Source organism: Prionailurus bengalensis, chromosome C2 (genome assembly GCF_016509475.1).
Source record: "Prionailurus bengalensis isolate Pbe53 chromosome C2, Fcat_Pben_1.1_paternal_pri, whole genome shotgun sequence".
Lineage (NCBI taxonomy): Eukaryota > Metazoa > Chordata > Mammalia > Carnivora > Felidae > Prionailurus > Prionailurus bengalensis.
In genome coordinates this window covers 157,949,879-157,966,175 of record NC_057350.1, presented here as the reverse complement: position 1 = coordinate 157,966,175, position 16,297 = coordinate 157,949,879, and the positions used below count along the sequence as shown (strand labels likewise).

Here is a 16,297-nt window from a genome sequence, read left to right as displayed (position 1 = left end):
TGTGCTTTCTCATGTGTATAACTGATAAGAAAATGCAACGGATATCTAGAGAAATGGTGGCAGCAAGCTTGACATTAACAGGCAATACTTTGTGTCACATTTCCCTGCATGTAGTATAAGAATGTGTGTCTGTCTGTGCTTTTAAAAGCCTGTTTGGCAGCACTGGTAGAAAAAAGTCTTTGCATCAGTGTTTCCTCTTGGCTCCTGCATTGTGACTTTGTGCTTCGGGCCAGAACAGCGAGTGCATCTTGCTCCACTGAGACCTGGTTCTCCCAACATGCAGTCGAGGGTTTTGGCTTTGTCACCTTAAGTACAGCATGTCTTTATTTGACGACACAGCTCTTCATCTAACAGTCCACAGAGCATTCTCTTGTTACTTAAACTTAGATCACCGGGTACCCGCAGTAAATGTGAACACAGAGCATTCAGTAATTTTTAAAAGTAACTGTCATCATCTGTATTCATGGCTGCTCTACTCATCATGGCAGTGTTCGTAAAATCAAGGTGCCAGACATGACGTTTTCACTCTTAACACGTGTCTGTGCAATTCTCTGTAGAATATGAAAGTCACAGGCCTTATCACAGGACCCTCATTTCCAGATTAAAGCATTGAGTGAAAATATTTCAAGTGCTTCTTTGTGCAGTAAAACAGAAAAGTGGATGTCTGGATAGGGAGCGCACATAATGCGTTTTCTTTAACTGGGCTTTTCTGATTTGGATCAAAGCTTGTGTGGACAACTATATGCTCCCTCCCCAGGGTCCCCTGGGCCCCCTTCAGTTTTATATTTTTCAATCTTCTTTGCATTTCCCAGCAGAAGACTCACAAATCGTTCTTAGTAAACTTTTCTGGGGAGATCCTGGTAACTCAAGTCGCTTTTCCTTTCTTGTTAGAAACTATTTAATTAAAAGGAATGCATTCTGATAACTCGTAAATTGAGGAAATCTATTCTAGTCCGGAGCTAATCTGGAGGTGGTAGAATTGTTGGTAAATTATTAATGACTCTTAAGTCTAAAGTATGCAAAACGTCAGCAGTTCACTGGCCTGGGATTTCACATCTTCCTAGAGCGTGTTGCTTGCTGCCCTGGGCTGTATTTGGTTTGGTTAAGATACTCGTAGGGGGTGGCGAGAGCTCCTCTTTGAAACCTGTTGAAGAAAAAGTAAGGTACAGATTAGTCCCTCTAAAAAAGTCCACAGCATTTCGTATATTTGTGCGAGTACCTACAAAGGCAGGCCAGCATTTCTTACAGTTCTTGGGTAGTTACACTTGGCCTTCGTTAGGAAAGCACGGCAGGCTCACCTGTTACCAGGTGCTGTTTGAAATGGTCCCACGCTGAGTAGAGGCCCTACTGTTGGCTCTGGCCAGCTGCTGCACGACAACCCCTTTAATGTGTCTGTTGGTCTTTGTCCCTGAGCTGTATTTTACTGGCTCCGATCAGGCTGCCAATGTCTACGGTCTAAAACGGGCCGGCATTTTCCAGTCTACCTGGGGAGGGACTTTGTTCACGGTGCACTGAAACCGTGCCCACACCAGTCCAAGCCGGGTATTGCTGGAGCCATAATGAATCACAGACTTTCCTCAGGAACGTGGGCACTGCACCGTTGCTTATTTTTTTTATTTGTTTGTTTAAATTTTTTTTTTAATGTTTATTTTTGAGAGAGGATGCGGGAGGGGCAGAGAGAGAGGGAGACACGGACTCTGAAGCAGCCTCCCGGCTCTGAGCTGTCAGCACAGAGCCCGATGCGGGGCTAGAACTCTCGAACCGTAAGATCATGATCTGAGCCGAAGTGGGATGCTTAACCAACTGAGCCACCCAGGTGCCCGCTTTCTTTTATTTTTTATTTATTTTTTATTTTAAAGATTTTTATTTTTGAGTAGTCTCTCCCCCCAACGTGGGGTACTGAGATCAAGAGTCGTACCCTCTCATGACCGAGGCAGCCAGGTGTCCCCCACCCCCCATCGCTTAAAGACAGGGAAGCACGCCAGGGTAGAAGAAACATTGTGAAAATCTTCGTGGGTGTGGCCTTCCCCTCTCCAGTTGAGACTGCAAGAGAAACCTATAAAATGGAGAGCGGGCCTTGGTGTTTCATTCAGCCTGGCCACTTAAGAACTTGGCACCCATCATTTTCTTAGAAGCCGAGGCCTCCCAACAGGACCAGTTTTCACTGGTTTCCTGGTGTTCAGTGAGTCAAGCCTCATATTTATTGGGCAGGTTTTAGAAGTAAGCTGTTAGCATCCCTGCTTTTCTACTGGTGAAGGAATCTCGTGTAAAAGTGAAGTAGGTGTGTTTGTGGAGGTTTCATAAATTTGGTGTCCCTGCCGTATTACTGTGCCGTGTTAACTTGGAGCTTTTGATGGCTTCATTTCCTCAGACAGCTGGCAGTGATGAACAGATTTGGGGAGACTTAGTGCTAAAAGGTTCACCTCATTTAGATGGGCATGTTATGCGACATGGTCCTAGTTTTTATGGTGTAGCAAGGGAACCGTCTTCCGGGTAGTGGAGAGGACCGTGAACATGTGACACCTGGAACTTGCCAGATCTGCCAGTTGGGCTCCTCAGACTGCAAGATGAGGCGGTGTTACTTTGTGAGGTGGAAAGAGAAACGACCTAGTTGCAGGGGAGCGGGCGCTGATGCGTCAAAGGCCACTTACAGTGAAATGGGTGTGCGTGCAGTAAGTTCAGTGGCGCTGTCTGGGCAGATGAGATTTCTTTTTGAAAGTTGGTAGTAGTTGGAACACTCTGGCCAATTTTCCCATTTTCGAGGGGACACATAATGGGTGGTCGATTTAAGATACAACTATGACGTTGCTTTTTGAAGTGTATCCTGCCGAATTTAAATACCACAGCAATTTAACACCCAACTGTTGTTCATTTAAAAAGTTCATGATGGGGCCACCTGGCTGGCTCAGTCGGTGAAGCGTCCGACTTTGGCTCAGGTCATGATCTCATGGTTCGTGGGTTCGAGCCCCATTTTGGGCTGTGTGCTGACAGCTCAGAGCCTGGAGCCTGCTTTGGATCCTGTGTCTCCCTCTCTCTCTGCCCCTCCCCCACTCGCTTTCTCTCTCCCTCTCCCTCTCCGTCTCTCTCTCAAAAATAAGTAAATGTTAAATAAAAAGTTCATGATGGAGCTCTGTAGTTATGCCTGAAATTTTATCCCATTCTTCCTCCTTGATCTGTTTTCTCTTCCACTCGCCATAAATAATTTCATGTCAATACGACAGACTCTTACGCCTGAAAATCTTTTAACCATCACCCTAATTACTTCTTTATGACAGACTTATTCAAACTGAAACTTAATATTTTCTCTGACCATAAGGCTCTTAAGTCTGTTGAGAAATGTTTTTGAAAGTAAACTCTACACCCAGTGTGGGGCTTGAACTCACATCCCAGAGATCAAGAGTTGTGTGCTCTCCTGACTGAGCCAGCCAGCTACTTATTGTTGGGACCAGTTTATCAAAACAACAAATTATACAATTATTAATAAACAGTTAAATGTAAAAATAGAAATGTTATTGGAAATGCCTGTTGAAGGATGAGACAGGGTGGAATGCAGTCACATTCTACATTTGTCTTTTTTTTTTTTTTGTAGAGAAAAGAAACTTTGTTTAGACGTGCTTACTTTTCTTTGAGTGGTGTCATTCAGGTCTTGCAATTCCTTTTGAGTCATTTGCCCCAAATCCCAGTGACCTATTTTTTATGATCTGGTCGATTACTTGAGTAGGTGTCAGCTGACGCTAGGTATTCCTGAAGTGTTGGAAGGCAAGGAGTTGAAAACTACCCGACATATACAGAAGCATTGTTTTAGAGTCATGTACTTTCTGATTTATCCCGATATCTTTGGTCTTTTGCTTTGTTTGGGGGAGGGTCTTCTGTCCCCTGGCCGTGGTGAGACATGATGGCTTTCTTGTGTAAAACCTGAGAAGGGTGATTGCGAAGGGGGCCTGGCAACCGAGGGCGTCCTCCCACGGACTCATTCTAGGGACTCTGTCAGGGAGTGAGGTGGACTCCTGCTCAGGTTTGAAGCTCCTCCTTGGTTGCCCTGGCCTGCTCCGCACGCTTTTGACTTAGCTTTTCCACTTCTCCTCATTGCAATAGCGCGTGTCTGTGTCTTTGCTCTGTCTGTGGTCAGAATGGTGCCTAGGCTGAAAGCTGTCCTAGTTCACCATGCCCCTTTCAGAAGAGAGAAGCCAGAAGCGTGTGTAGACATGTGTAGACCGGTAGAGAGACGTAGGCAGCACCGCGCACAGTTGATGGGTTTCGATGCTAGGCCTGCCTTGCCTTGCTTGGCTGGGGACGGTTAACCTTAAAGGAATCCGGGAGGCGAGTGGGTACTGGTGAGGGTGCTGCTTGGGCAGGAGAGCGGAGGAGCAGTAGGGGGACAGAGCCACTGTCCTGGTCACCGTACGTGTCGGATGCTTACGAGCCGTCCTTGCCTCTGCAGTTCCTAAACCTTGATAGGTGCCTGTGAGACCCTTGCTACAGAGGAAGGGGAGGGGTCTTGAAAGCCGGCTGTGCATAAGTGTACATTTCGAATGCCTGCATCGTTTTCGCTGCTGTCCTCACTTCAGGCCTTCCCTGTGATGAGTCCGTGCATAGACGCAGGTGGCACGTAAAGGCCACGCGGCAGTAAATTTGATGTTTCTGTGAGGCTCCTTGATGAGTGTCAAGTGTCTTGTGTTTTATGACCTTGCATTTGGCCAGACTAGAGAGTGACTTGCAGAAATACTTCTTCGTACGCTTCTAAAAGCAGCTCGCTAATTTATTTCTGTTTCTGTCCTTAGTGCTCTCCGTGGCCCGATACCCCCACAGCCTACGTGAATAGCAGCCCTTCCACAGCGCCCGCCTTCACCTCCCCACAGCAGGGCACGTGCAGCGTCCCAGACAGGTACTGCTTCGTGCCGGCGTGCGCCCGGGGCGGCCCGGCCCGTGCCCCCTCGCGTCCCCTCCTGGGTTGACGGCGTCTGCTCGTTGACACGGATCTGAAGTCTTTAGTGGTGGGGTCCGGCCGCCTCGGTTTGAGAGGAAAGTCGTCTCTTCCTTGCCTGCTGGCCTTTCTGTTCTCAGCCCTGGTGCCTCACACGTTCACAACTGTGGAAGTTGTAGGAAAGGGGGCGTTTTCCAGATACATCCTAGGTGAGAGAGGAGGAACATTAGTGGAGTCCTGGAGAGAGAAGGACAGTGAGTTACCACGGTGGAACGGGCTTGCAGGCGTTGAGATTGCCTTTCTTAGGACGTTCATTGGTCTTGAATCGCACCATATCAGGGCTGTTTTCTGCCCTGTTCCTTTGCCCTCCTGCTACACACACTACGTTTATTGGTGAGTCTTTAAACTTGAAGAGCTTTCCGTTTCTAAAACCTTACTGTGGTTTTAGACCCGGAGACGGTGGACTGGTTCCATGTTCCTCTCGGTTGGGATTGCACCCGAGACCCCGGGGCCTGTGCGTGGGGGTGTCGCGGGCGCCCTCTGCCGAAGAGCTCGTGCCGGCGGGTCACACCGGAGGTCCCCTGTTGCTGGAAGCTTCTCGCTGGGAAGGAAAGTTACAGGAGACTGCCGAGGGAGAGGTTATCTTCCTTGCACCCTGGCTGCCCCGACGCGGTCTGTCACGGTCCACCCTGGCCGCCGTGAAGGGCACGCCAGCCCCCGGGGCCTTAGGGACGGTGCGGGCTCGTCTCCCGCGGTCGTGGAGCTGGGAGCGTGGGGTCGGGTGGCTCTGGCGGGGGCCCTCCGCCATGGCGGCCGCCTGTGTCCTCACGCCATGGAGCGGACGCCCGTGGGACCTCGCCTTCCTGGTCCCTGCCCCACAGCCCCGCCTCCTTGTGCGGTCATGCAGGGAGTGGGGCGTGGGGATCAACATCCGCATTTTGAGGGAACACAGGGACCCGGGCTGCGACAGGGTCTGATGAGAAGACAAGCAGAGGAGTAGACTCGTGGGCAGCTCAGCTCGTAGATGTTTGCGCTGTAAGAGGAGGAACGTCGGGGAGACCAGGGACTGGTGTGTCCCCACGTGGGGGCCCTTCTGCTGTCACAGCCCGGTCCCGAGTCCTCTTGGGTGGCGTGACGGTCGTGACCTCGGGGGCGGGTTGTGGGCTCCCGCACCGTCCGGGAGCCGTCCCCGTCCCAGTGGGTCCAGAAGGACAGTCACCAGTCAGTGTCGGAACTGAAGTGATTGAAGGACAGATGCTAAGAAAGGAGGCAGAGCACAGGACCAGGAAGGCGCCACCCTGTCTGTGGAGTTGCCTTTGTTTTCATTTTCCCTTAGGAACCCGAGGACAGCGGCGCCCGTTTGTTCCTTCCGCTGCCTTGAATGTCCCCGTCTTCAGTGATGGATAAATGTGTTAAGGGACACTTTCCGTGTTGGCTTAGGATCATTATACCATTTCTTGTAGCTCCTTAGTAAAGTGTGTGTTTTGCAGTTAATTTCAAATTGTTCATGTTGGATTCTCATATTTTTTTCCTTACTAAAATGAATGCGTGGCCTTCATTTTCATGAAGCCCTGTTCACTCCCTGACCGGTGGTGCCAACATTGTTAATTTGCAGATTTATATGCTCTGTCCCACAGTAAATTCACCTTTTAACGTCTTGATTTAAGTATATGTGTGTAATAATCCTCCTTTCCTTCCTTCCGTTCTCCCTAGCAATTCTTCTTCCCCAAATCATCAGGGAGATGGAGTTTCACAGCCCTCTAGTGAAGTAAGTATCTTTGTCCTGAAACCGTCAGAGGCTGTAAGGGTCCTGCGTTTTTAAGGCTCTTCCAGGGCCGCGAGTCATTGTTCGGGTCTCTGGGTAGTCAGACCTGTGCTCCCCTTGGGTCTTCTTGGACTTTAAACTTGCAGGGTTTCTGTGTTTTGTTTAAATGTTCTTCACAACATGCCAGGGACTTGGATTATTTTTTATTAAGTTTGAATTGTTTTTTCTGTTTATGTTCGTTTTCTTTGTTAATAGCAACTTCAGCCTTCAGCCACGATCCAGGAAACACAACAATGGCTGCTCAAAAACCGATTCTCTTCTTACACAAGACTGTTTTCCAATTTTTCAGGTACGTTTTGTGCGCGTGTGTGGACATGAGTGTTTTGTACTTGTTTCTGGACTTTCATTAACCTTAATTTTTAAGAAAAAATGTGAAATAATTCTGGATTCATAGTAAGTTGTCAACACGTGCTGGGAAGTCCCGCGTACCTGTCACCTGGCCTTGCCCAGTGGTAACACCCCGCATACCCCTTGTAGTGGGAAACTGACTCCGGAACAGTCCGTGGCTTCACCAGTCTTACGTGCCTGCCTTTTGGCGCAGGCGTATATAGTTCTGGGCATTGCTTTTCATTTTATTACATGTATTAAATTTATTTTGAAATAATTTTTGCTTTACAGTAAGTTGCAAAGATCGTACAGAGATGTTCTGTGTGCCCTTCGCTAGGTTTCTCACATAATGTTAGTACGACGTCAAAACCAGGAAATTGGCGTGGGCGGAATGAGTCTGTATGGTTCCGTGTCATTTTATCACAAGCGTGCGCTCGTATGACCGCTACCGAAGTTAGGATCCAGGGTGACACCAGCCCCACGAGGATTCCCTTCGGGCTGCCGCACCCCTCGCCCACCGTGCCTGCTCCGGCAATCCTTAATCTGTTTTCCGTCTCTTGGGTTTTGTCGTTTCCAGAATGTTGTGATGTAAATGGAATCACACTGTGTGTGACCTTTGTGGTTGGCGTCCCCTCCCCGCCCCTCAGCATAATGCCCTTGAGTCCATCAGAGTGGGCGTATCAATAGTTTATTCCTCTTTCTTGCTGTGCGGTAGTATGAGATTGAGATGTGAATCTACTCGGGTGTGGCTTTTGTATCCTTAAGTGTCTTCTTGCAGAGTGAGCTACGCAGACGGGCTCTTAGGAGGGGCCAAGCGGGCTTCCTCCAGGCGGTGCAGCAGGAAGCCTGTTTTAGAGGGACACTGACAGATGCGCCACACAGGGCGGGACCAGCACTTCCCCGGCGTCGGTGGCCCTGGGACCCTGTGCCTAACTACCATACCCTGGCCAAACACCCCGGGAATCCCCGGGCCGCGGTACCCTTGTGGTGACTCTGCCCCGCCCGCAGGGCCGTGGGGCCACGCGCGAGCCTTTGGAGAGGTCAGGCCTGTGTGTGCGCCCACCTGGCCCAGGGGAGAGCTTGATTTCACAGAGACGGGTTCTGTTCTGTCAGCCCCTTGCCGCAGTGTTGTGCACGATTAGTCATTCCCGTGTAGCTCCTCGTCTCTTTAAAATGAAACTACCGGATGAAAGTCTTGCTGGCTGGTAACCACATTTTTGTATGACTGTACCTTTTATCTGTGAGAAATTGGAAATTTAAAAGTGTTAGCGCGTGTGGGGAAGATGCGTCTGGAACCCTCGTGGGAAGACACGCGAAGAGCGAAGCACAGACCGCAAGCCCTGGCAATGGGAACCCCGGGAGGGCCTTAGTTTCTGTTTGGAGAGTCTTAAGCTCTTTTCACCTTGAGTGGCGCTCACGCGGGCCCGGCCGCCCCGCTGTTTCTTGCCCGGGAGCTTCCTGGCAGTAGGACGGGGAGGAGGGTGAGGCCACGGGCTCTGAGCCCCGGGGCATTCACCTCCGGAAAAGGCTGTGCACGTCTGGGAGATGCACGCACAGCGTCCCTGGGCACGGCTGTGGGCCCCAGAGAGATCGGGAAGCCGCCGGTCTTGCGGTTTTCGCTCCGTCCAGTGACACCACCGGGGCTCGCGCCTCGCGGAGCCGGGCTTCTCTGGTCTTTTAGAAGCTGGAGAGTTGTCAGGCTTTCGTGTTCAAATAGAAAAGATAACTCCGTTATCTTGTTTCATACCTAAGTGGATCTTTTTTACAGGGAAGTCATGCCTTAATCCCAGAGGGCATTTACATTCTACCGATAAACTAAATCTCGAGTGTTAATAGCAGGCGGGTGGGGGGAGCAAGATCATGGACACATTCAGACACACAAGGTAGAGGACGATGAAGCTCATGTAACCGTCCCAGCCTTCGGTCAGTCTTGCTCTCTGCCACTCCCTCTCCCCCTTTTGTGTCATATTTTAAAGCGGATCTCGGATACCGTGACACTTACGCTTACCAGCGATTTACGGGGGAGTTCCTAGTTCTTAAGGTACTTAAGGCATAACGTGCAGTTCTGTGCCATGCTTCGTCTTAAGACCGGCTGCGGCGACAGGCTGCAGGGGGCCCGACTTCACGGTGCGACTTTACAGTTGCGATACGGAGAGGCCGAGTCCTTGCTCTGCTACCATCTCGAGTGAGTGGGTGGGTCCCCAAAACTTGAGACTTCGTTTCCTCTTCTTGTCAAATAAAACATTATTGTTGTGATCTCAAGGTTAATTATCTGGGGTCAGAATCCTGTTTATCTACACAACTGCCAGATAGCCAAAACAAGGCGGGCAGTGAAGTCACGTACTCGGACCAGACAGCCCTGGAAGGCCCCGCTCACCGATCTGATTCACCCGCCTCTGGGCCTCTGGACTCCTTTTTTTTTTTTTTTTTTTTTTTAATGTTTATTTTTGAGAAAAAGACCATGCGCGAGCATGAGTGAGGTTGGGGCAGAGAGGGAGATACAGAATCCGAAGCAGACTCCAGGCTCCGAGCTGTCAGCACAGAGCCTGGCTGGGGCGGGGCTTGCACTCACAGACCTCGAGATCGTGACCCGAGCCCAGGTCGGATGCTTAACCGACTGAGCCACCCAGGCATCCGAGCTGAGCTCCTGGAACATGGAAGCGTTTTGTCTTAGGCTCTCTGGGACAGGACTGTGTATGCTCACTCTTGCGTTTGTGTAGTTTGCGTGTGCGGGTATGTGGAGGCCGCGGTGTGATGGTTTTGAGGGGGGGTTCGCTGCGTTGAAGCCAGGTGCTCCAAGCGGCCAGTCCTGCTTGTTTTTTCCACGTCTCTGAGAAGAATCTCTCTTTGCTGTTCTCCAGGTGCCGACTTATTAAAACTGACAAAGGAGGATTTAGTACAAATTTGTGGTGCAGCCGATGGCATTCGGCTCTATAATTCACTCAAGTCAAGGTAAAGTACCGTGTTTAAAAGGAACGGTTTGCTTGAAGTAAAGACGTACCCTTCTTTGTGGGGAATTTGGGCAGAACGTGTTCCCGTGGCAGGGTGGCGCGTGCCCGTGTGCTGCGGGGCCTGGGCCCCATCGTGCTCACAAGAAGACTGTTTCGTGCGCACCCCCAGGGTGGGCCCAGATACGAGGCAGGCACTGATGGGGGCAGAGTAGACTGTAAGACGGCAGGAATGCACATGGGCGGTACTGATTCTTGAAGACCACTGGGTTTGTCTCCAAGAACACAGACCTCTCGTTTAGGTGAGAGGTACAGAATCTGGTTTTCCAAGGTCATGTGACTACTACTAAACATTGCTAAAATGTAAACTCGTAATTGTGAATGACAACGATGGAATTGTAAATTATTCTGGCTCTTGAGGCCCATTTACTGTCGTTGCTGTTTCGAGACTTGTGGTGTGAGAATTCCATTGAAGTGGAATCTTACTGATTTGAAATTGCTGAGTTAATCTTGAAACTTAAATTTACCGGCATCTGACAGACCATCTCGACGGTTTAGAGTCTGGATCATCAGATTAGACCACCTGTGATAGTTGGTGTGAGGGGTGCGTTTTTACCTTTTTCTTCATGAATTCCTTTGTGTGATGAAATAATGCCGAAAAGTCCTCCTAAGGAGATAGAGCTCAGGCTCCGGTAGTTATTTGTCCCCGCTGTGGGCAGCCTTGCCCCTGGGCTGACGAGTGGCCTCTTCTGGTTGCAGGTCGGTGAGGCCCCGCTTGACCATCTATGTCTGCCAGGAGCAGCCGAGCGGCTCCCCGCTGCAGGGGCAGCAGCTGGCGGGCGGCGGAGGCGAGGGCAGTGGCGGGACACCCTACGGTGGGTACCGATGGGCACTGGTGGGCACTGAGGGCGTCGTGCCTTCCCGTCCCTCCCTCTCCGACACTGCGGTGGGAGCAGGAGGGCCCTGAACGGGGCTGTGACCCTAGTCCCGGCGAGACTGCCCAGCCGCTCGGAGTCCCGACAGCAGGGAGAGGCGGCAGTGTGGGGCTCGGCCCTGGCGGGGGGGGGGGGGGGTAGGCAGCCAGCCACCCTTGTCAGCTGTTTCCGCCACACCTCCGTCTCCTGTGTGTGTGGCCCTTGGCGCCAGAAGTACCTAACAAGCGAGACCAGCCTGAGTGCTCTTTGGAGTTTTGCTGGCCTTTATTCCTCCCCGCATCTCACATTTACTGAAACGGTGAATATGACGGCAGCAGCTTGGTGAGAAAACAGGAAGGTGTCTCTTTTGTTTTTTCCCTCTATTTTACGGACTGGCTTGGCGGGGGTTGGGGGGCGGAGCTTAAAATATCCCATGTGCAAAGATTCGTGTGTATAACAGTACTAAGCGCGTGGACTTGTCTCCGACAGGCAGCTGGCCAGCGCTGGGTGCTGAGTGGCTCCCTGGGCTTGTGACACTGTAAACACACTCGATGCCATTATGGGCGGGCTTCTCAGCCTAGAGTTTCCTTACTTGTGTAAGAGATTGCTGTAGAGCAGAGACGAATCTCGGCCCTTCTCCCCTCTTCTGTGTGTGGCCCTTAAAAACAAACGCAATTCTTTTAAAGGATGTGTTTTCCCATTTGTCAGGTTGGGTGAGTGGTAATACTTCCTCCTTCCCACACTCCAAATCAAGGGCAGCACACCCCACACTTTCCGGAGAGAACTGTGTTACGGCATTCACAGTGGCAGTCATTTACCCGAATACTGGGTCGCGCTCTGAGAAACACTGTGTTTGAAAAATCCCAAGGAAAGCCTCACTCTTGTGAGCTTTTCCATTTTCCGTTTGACTTTAAAGCTGTGAATTTTGAGACTAACGAAGAAAAGTCTTTGTCTAAAAGGATAAAATTCTAAGGAGCTCTCCGTGTATCATCGAGATTTTGTGTATCATTTACATATACAGAGGCCCGTCATACTTGGGAAAGTGTTTGTGGAGGAATGTGTGGAAACAGCGGCCATCTCAGCCCTTCATCGAGGGTTTTCTAAGTTTCCAGCAAACTTTCATAGAAGGCCAGGTAGTAAAGGTCTCCACTTTGTGGACCACGGGATCTCTTTCCCACCGGCTCTGCCACACGGTGGTTTTGAAAAGGGCAAGTGAGGGCAGGGTTTGGCTCACACAGGCTGTAGTTCGGGGGCTCCGCTCTAGATCGGCTCTGTGCTTTCCTTAATTGTAGTTCCACATTCTAGGCTTTTCGTAATGTGTAATTAGCAGAGGTTTCCATTATCGTAAACACAAGAAAACCCCCTCGTTCGGGGAAGCCAAGTTCTAGCACTGCCTGGGGTCTGTGGCCGAGTGGGACCTACAGGGGCCGTGCTCACTGCAGAGGGACTGGGTGTTGTGCACGTGACAGCTGCTGCGGGGTTCCACGTGGCAGGGACACGGGACCCCGGGTGGCCTGTGGCTGTGACTCGGAAACAGCAGCAGCTTTCACCGTCCATTTCCCTAGTTGTTTGTGTGGGTCTTCTACGCGGTTAATGGTTTTGGGGGGACGGGGGGTGGCTTTTATTCCTTAGGGTATACTCCCAGTAGTAGGATCACTGAGTCCAGAACAGCGACAGCGTTGGCTCTTCTCATATGTTGTGAGAAAGACGTGGCGGTTTTGAAAACCGCTCTCTTCGGCTATAATTTATATACCATAAAATCCTTCCATTGTAAGTAAACCATTTCAGGATATTTTTAGTAAATTTAGAGTTTTGCAGCCATTACCGCTATTGAGTTTGAGTCCCAACATTCCAAAAAGTCCCCTTGTTCCCATTTGCAGTTAATTCCTGTAAGAAAAATGAAAACCTCAGATCGTCTCGTACAGTTTACGGTTAATGGTTATTACACTGTATGTGCAGCATAGTTAATTTTTTAAAATTCTATACCTATTTTTAAGTAATCTCCACCCCCAATGTGGGGCTCAGACTCATGACCCTGAGATCAAGAGCCGTGCACCCTACCAGCTGAGCCAGCTAGGAGCCCCAGCGTAGTTCATACAGTATCAGATTTCAGCAGGTAGTAATGGGGGGGGAAAGAAATACTAGTTCCCATTTTTAATTTTTATATGTATGGTTTTTAGTACTTTGAAAGGGTGATCTTCCTATGGATGAGGTGGAAAACAGATCAAAGATTACTGCTAAAATGCTGTTCTTATTTTTTATTTCAGTTTATCATGCGATCTACTTGGAAGAAATGGTCGCTTCAGAGGTTGCTCGAAAACTTGCATCGGTGTTTAATATTCCTTTCCACCAAATTAACCAGGTCTACAGACAGGGTCCCACCGGTATTCACATTCTTGTTAGCGACCAGGTAACTTGAACTGGCACGCCCTTTGCTTTTGCACACTTTCTCTGTCTCGTGGAAGAACTATGGGAAATCCTGCGGTCTCTTGTGCAAGTACTCCTGAGAATCGATTTCAGAGTTGCGATCAAATCTGTAAGAATTTATAACAAGAGTTTGGGTCTCCCGGTGACATAAGGACTACAGATCCAGGAGACCCGTGGCTCAGGCACCTCCACCCCTCACCCCTTAGACGTTCACTGGGGAACTCTGGGGTTAGCAGGGCTTTGGCCCGTTTTATGCAGGGAGGCGTTAGGATGTATCTTCCTTTTGGCCACTATTTGATGACTAATTTTTAAAAACATTAAGGTTATTGTGTCCCTGGTGTTCGGTGACAAGCAGGTAACAGAAGAGTGCTTACACCAGGACTTTCTCTTAAGAGTCATTATTCACAGGGCCCGGGGTGGGGGTGGGGCAGCTCCCAGGGGGTCAGATGAGCTGTTTCGATGTCTCCGGGGCTAGTCATGGGCAAGCATGGTCAGCATGGGGTCCTGCCCAGTGCAGCAGGTGTAAACCTCGACTACCTCACACTGCCTTTGTGAAGGCACTTTTTTTTTTTTTTACCACTGAGTTCTGTGTGCAAAGATACATAGATTCTGACATTTTCCTGTAGCTTCTAATTTTACTCTTTTCTAATCAGCTCAGAAAAGACAGTTGGATCTTAATCATTTATCTGCTTTATCCTTCTAGATGGTTCAGAACTTTCAAGATGAGAGTTGTTTTTTATTCTTCACAGTAAAAGGTACTTTGCATGAGTGCGTGTGTCTCAAAATGCTGGAATCATGAAAGCGTGTGCCTGTAATCAGTCGTCCTCTTGTGTGGTTACTTTTGAAAATGTTGGCTTTAAGAGTTTGAAGAAGACTTCTAAAAACAAATCGAGAGTATTTCCAGTGGTTGTAAGGGAAACTAGCAAATAAGGAAAAGGAGTCAGTCCTAGATTATTAGGGAAAAAAAACTTCAGCCACATTTTACTGAGCACCTTGTATCAGACAGCTTTCGGCGCTAGAAAGGTCTTGACCAAAGCAGACTCATGGAACTCCTGGCGGAAAGCAAACCAGAACTGGCCGACGGATGCCCATAATTACGAAATCTTGTAGGTGCCGTGAAGGAGTGGGAAAGCAGGGGTGCTTGTGTTTTGGGAGGAGCCGGGTCGGGGCACATGGAGCGGCTGGGCGAGGGGGTGTCGGGTCCAAAATGCTGAGGACTGGAGCAGTGAGGGGAGCTGCCCGCCTGGGGAACCCCCCCCCCCCCCCCCAAGGCGATGTGAGGCTGTGCGCGAACCTGAGAGAAGGCCACGCAGCGTGAGAGGCCCGTGACCCAGGTGGAGTCAGAGCGGGAGGTGTCGGTCGGGTGTGTAGGACCCGGGCACGACAGATTTTGTTCGAAACGTATTGGGAAGTCAGTGAAGTTGTTTAAACAAAGGAGTATTCGTGTAAATGCAGTTTGGTTTTTCTTCCACTCTTGCAACCCTGGAGCCATGAGAATGGGGCAAAGCTGGAGGCAAGAGAGGTCACCTGAGTGTGACACATTTATGGGCAGGGCCCTGCTGGGCTCTACACTTGGGGAGGGGCAGTTGTGGCTCCTGTAAGAGCTGCTGGGCAGGCAGACTGTGGTCCCAGGAGAGAGGCAGGAGTGACTGCAGGGAAGCGGGTAAGAGTCCCCTTTTAGGTGTGCCGGAAGGTCAACTTGGCAGTGATTTGTCCCCGTCTGGGGCTGGCGGGAGAGGCTCGGACTTGAGATGTAATTTGGAGGCCTTCGGCACATCAGCAGTGGCTCCAAGCTGTGGAAATGATTGCGGTCATTTAGGGAAAGGATATGGAAGGAGGGCCTGGAGGGGGCTCAGGTGAGTTCCACCTGGGGGGTTAAAGGGGGGATTTTTGTTCTTTTTTTTTAATGTTTATCTTTGAGAGAGAGAGACAGAGTGTGAGCAGGGGAGGGGCAGAGAGAGAGGGAGACACAGAATCGGAAGCGGGCTCCAGTCCCCGAGCCGTCAGCCCAGAGCCCGACGCGGGGCTCACACTCACCAGGCATGAGATCATGACCTGAGCTGAAGTCAGATGCTCGACCCGCTGAGCCACCCAGGCGCCCCAGGAGGGGATTTCTAAATGCAAGATGATAGTATGTGAAGAAGAGACTTTTAAAATAAGTCTGGTGGGTTAAGATCTAAACCCAGCCTTAGCTGTATCTCGGAGAGCCGAGATTTCCTGTGTGTCCCCCTTTCCTGGGAGTCACTCCTGCAGGGACAGTCCACACCAGCACCGAAGGGATGACTTCGCCTGTGCTGGTGCCTTGCGTTTGCCGTCCGCCACCGCCAGGGTGGCCTGAACCAGGCCGGCTCGCTCCAGCGTTCACTGTCCCGGCACCTCGGGCCACTGCTCCCGAGCTCGGCTCTCGCGGGGAAAGCTGTGCGGGGTTTCCCCTGCGGAGCTCAAATCGTCTACGACAGGAAAGCCGTAGTCTGGTTGTATGTTTGGGTCTCACGACGGCCATGGCTGTTGCTCGTGTCAGACGTGACGGGCCGTCCCCTCCAGTCTCACCCTGTTTCTCAGACTTTCGTCCCCACGAGAAAGTTTCTTTCGTTCCTTGATGAATGGCTGTACCGCTTCTTGCCGTTTCCTAAGACACACGAGGCCATCAGACAAAAGTAGCGATATTTTCAGAATGTTTCAGACAGGCCTCTGAGGAGCTAAGAAATTATTTCCAGAAAAGATGGGACGCAGGCACTCGGTCTGTGCGGGTTGTGTGGAGTGGCCGTTCTCTGGCCCGGCACGGTGTCGTCACCTGCTCTGCCGCCAGCCCCCGCCCCCTTGCTTACGTCACTTTGGCTACTGGTCTGGATCCCCCCAAGCGCCCCAGAGTGCCCAGCAGCATGGGCACAGGGCGCCGACGGGCGTATGGGCCGGATGTTAAAAAGCAAAA

The 16,297-nt window shown here is 50.6% G+C and overlaps 2 protein-coding genes across 3 annotated transcripts in view; one reads left to right on the top strand and one right to left on the bottom strand.

The window, feature by feature from the left end:
* UBP1 (upstream binding protein 1) overlaps positions 1–16,297 on the top strand; it is a 51,204-nt gene that overhangs the window by 32,816 nt on the left and 2,091 nt on the right. For both annotated transcript variants that reach the window (XM_043595861.1, XM_043595859.1), the window contains 7 exons: positions 4,782–4,885; positions 6,638–6,692; positions 6,945–7,038; positions 9,938–10,028; positions 10,784–10,899; positions 13,206–13,348; positions 14,069–14,120. In XM_043595861.1, coding sequence (XP_043451796.1) covers positions 4,782–4,885; positions 6,638–6,692; positions 6,945–7,038; positions 9,938–10,028; positions 10,784–10,899; positions 13,206–13,348; positions 14,069–14,120 — 655 coding nt within the window. The remainder of the gene's footprint in view (positions 1–4,781; positions 4,886–6,637; positions 6,693–6,944; positions 7,039–9,937; positions 10,029–10,783; positions 10,900–13,205; positions 13,349–14,068; positions 14,121–16,297) is intronic.
* FBXL2 (F-box and leucine rich repeat protein 2) overlaps positions 670–16,297 on the bottom strand; it is a 130,508-nt gene continuing 114,880 nt past the window's right edge. The window contains exon 16 of the transcript XR_006299573.1: positions 670–1,144. The gene's annotated coding sequence lies outside the window, so the exon portion shown is untranslated. The remainder of the gene's footprint in view (positions 1,145–16,297) is intronic.